Source organism: Cyprinodon variegatus, unplaced genomic scaffold, assembly GCF_000732505.1.
Source record: "Cyprinodon variegatus isolate N-32 unplaced genomic scaffold, C_variegatus-1.0 Scaffold606, whole genome shotgun sequence".
Lineage (NCBI taxonomy): Eukaryota > Metazoa > Chordata > Actinopteri > Cyprinodontiformes > Cyprinodontidae > Cyprinodon > Cyprinodon variegatus.
This window is the reverse complement of record NW_015151059.1, coordinates 559,330-561,894: the sequence shown is the minus strand read 5'-3', so window position 1 is coordinate 561,894 and position 2,565 is coordinate 559,330. Positions and strand designations below refer to the sequence as shown.

The window sequence follows — 2,565 nt, the reverse complement described above, 5'->3', positions numbered from 1 at the left end:
TTCACTAGAACGCCAGTACGGACTCGTGTCCTCACCATGTATGTTCTTGAGAAGAACACAGAAATGTGTGGACCCTGGGAACGTGAGAACGCAGAATAAATCTGGGTCAATTGGAACTCGTGACGTCACCACATTCAAAGCTCATCTGGAGCTGTTTTTCACCTCCTATACTGCAAAAACGGTCTAAAAATGAGTAAAAAATGTCTTAAATTAAGTGTATTTACCCTTAATTTGAGTAGGTAAATGAGATATTTAGATAATATGCACTTGAAATAAGACAATACAATAGTGTTTTCTAATTTTAAGTGTAAATTGTCTTGTTCCATTGGCAAACTGTCTCCTTTACCTCCTCAATCCCAGAACAAATGCACTAATTTTAAGAAAAAATTACTTATCTAGATTTGGATTTTTTAATTCTTACTTTTTTCATTTAATGGGAGAATAATAATTAACATAGTCAGATAAACACAACACAGAGACAAACAGGACAAACAACCATTCACACACACTATTTTGCCAAATAGAACCAAAAGAAAATTATCGGCATCATAGCCAGCGGTCCTTTACACATGGCTATGCAGAGAGAGGACTGCTATAGACGGGCTAATGTTAGCCCTGGCTGCAGTTATCCTCGGAGCTCCGCTGGTTGCCACGGTCCCCTTAACATCCATCCATTTATATAGGTCTCCAGTCTATCGCAGGGCAACACAGAGACAGACAACCATTTACACTCACACATAAGGAGAATTTAGAGAAGCCAATTAACCTGACAGTCATGTTTTTGGGAGGAAGCTGGAGTACCCGGAGAGAACCCACGCATGCTCAGGGAGCATGTAAATGGGCCATATAGTGATGGTTAAAAGTATAATATTCTCGCCCCAAGTGATTGTAAAATGTGCCTTTATGGAACAATTATTGAGACAGAAAAGAGAACTTTTAACTTAATACTCTGAGCTCTGTGAGCGCTCCATTGGATGCTGCTGCTGCATGCTGGGTAAAGAGGGAGAAGCGAGAACAACATCCGCACTGCAAAAAATGTAAATCTCAATGAGTAATTTTTTCTTAAAATAAGTGCATTTTTTTCTTGAATTAATGAGGTAAGTGTAACACTTTGCCAATGGAACAAGACAATTTACATTTAAAACAATAAAAAACGATTACATTGTCTTATTTCAAGTGCATTGTAAGAGTAAAAATACAAATTTCATTGGCAAATCATCTTATTTTCCTGCTCAAATTAAGAGTTAATGTACTTAATTTAAGACTTTTTTACTCATTTTTAGATTGTTTTTGCAGTGCGGGGGCTTTGTCCGTTCTTGGTCTTCTTGTTCTTGTGAATTGGAACAGTACTAGGGCTGAGGATGATGACATTTTTCGAGATGGCGAGCAAATGAGGAAGCACAAGTAAACAGACTGAGAAAGGTCCCTAGTGTAGCCCAAATACTCCTTCATAGAGGCAGATACACAAACCTACTAAAGAAAAACCTAAATTTAATGCATCATAAATCCATTGAAGATCATGATTGAGTTCATGAAGAATAATGGTAGTATTATGGTGTGAGATTCAAATTTGCCAGATAATTGTTTATATATCATGAACATTTAATAGCTGGAGGGCAAATGAAAAACTGTTAGCATGTTGCTACAGCTAGCTCTGAGTGTTTATCAGAAGACACACAATTATATTGTGATTTCAGTTGATCAGGTAATAAAATCCACCAAAAGACTTCCATCTGTCTTCAGCGAGGTGTTTTAAATGAAACAGCTGAGCCTTCATCCTCTTGTTCCAGCTCCCATTCCTTCTTCAGCTGTGGACCCAGTGAAAAAGGCGGGAAAGAGAAAGGAATGTTTGACGGGCTGCTGGACGGACGACGTCCAGACAGCACCGGTCCCGGAGAAATGCCCCCCCTCAGTGTAATCTGCCACCCTATGCAGGTATTTTTACTGCTGTGATCCTCTTAACTCAGACATTAGTTGTTGTTTTTAACCAGTTTGGCTGAAGTGCTGCTGGTTGTCTTTGACCCCAGCAGGTCCAGCGGTTCAGTGGCAGCCACACCCGGCAGCCCAAACGGACTCTGTTTGTGTGCCGGCACGGTGAGCGGATGGACGTGGTGTTCGGGAAACACTGGCTCACTCTCTGCTCCGACAGTAAAGGTGAAACCTGAAACTCTGCGAGGTCTTAAACCGGAACTCAACAATCTTTAAAGTCGTAGAGAAACAATATTTAAATGTCAAATCATTCTGCCTTAAACATGTATATAAATATACTCTATATCTGATGATATTGTCCCAAAAGTTAGAAAATTTATATTTGAAAAAATAATCCTGTCTTAAAATCTGTAGGGTTTTTTTTTCGTTATTTTAATCAGTTAGTCATCTTATATAATATATATATAATATTTATAAATTCGGCCAATCATATATCAACGGTCATCTGTCAATCACATTTTTTCGCTCATAGCATCTTGATTCATATGTCGCAGCTAATATACGCAACAGAACTGGCAGCGTTGCGAGGCAAGGGTTTAAACATGTACGGCTGGAAGCCTTCTACACCAAACCAAG

General features: G+C 39.0%; 1 protein-coding gene across 1 annotated transcript in view; it reads left to right on the top strand.

Moving 5' to 3' along the window:
• Positions 1–2,192, top strand: part of LOC107096217 (ubiquitin-associated and SH3 domain-containing protein B-like) — a 70,987-nt gene extending 68,795 nt beyond the window's left edge. Inside the window, exons 7-8 of the mRNA XM_015392787.1 lie at positions 1,791–1,935; positions 2,028–2,192. Coding sequence (XP_015248273.1) covers positions 1,791–1,935; positions 2,028–2,165 — 283 coding nt within the window. The 3' untranslated portion in view covers positions 2,166–2,192. The remainder of the gene's footprint in view (positions 1–1,790; positions 1,936–2,027) is intronic.
• The last annotated feature ends 373 nt before the right edge of the window (positions 2,193–2,565 follow it).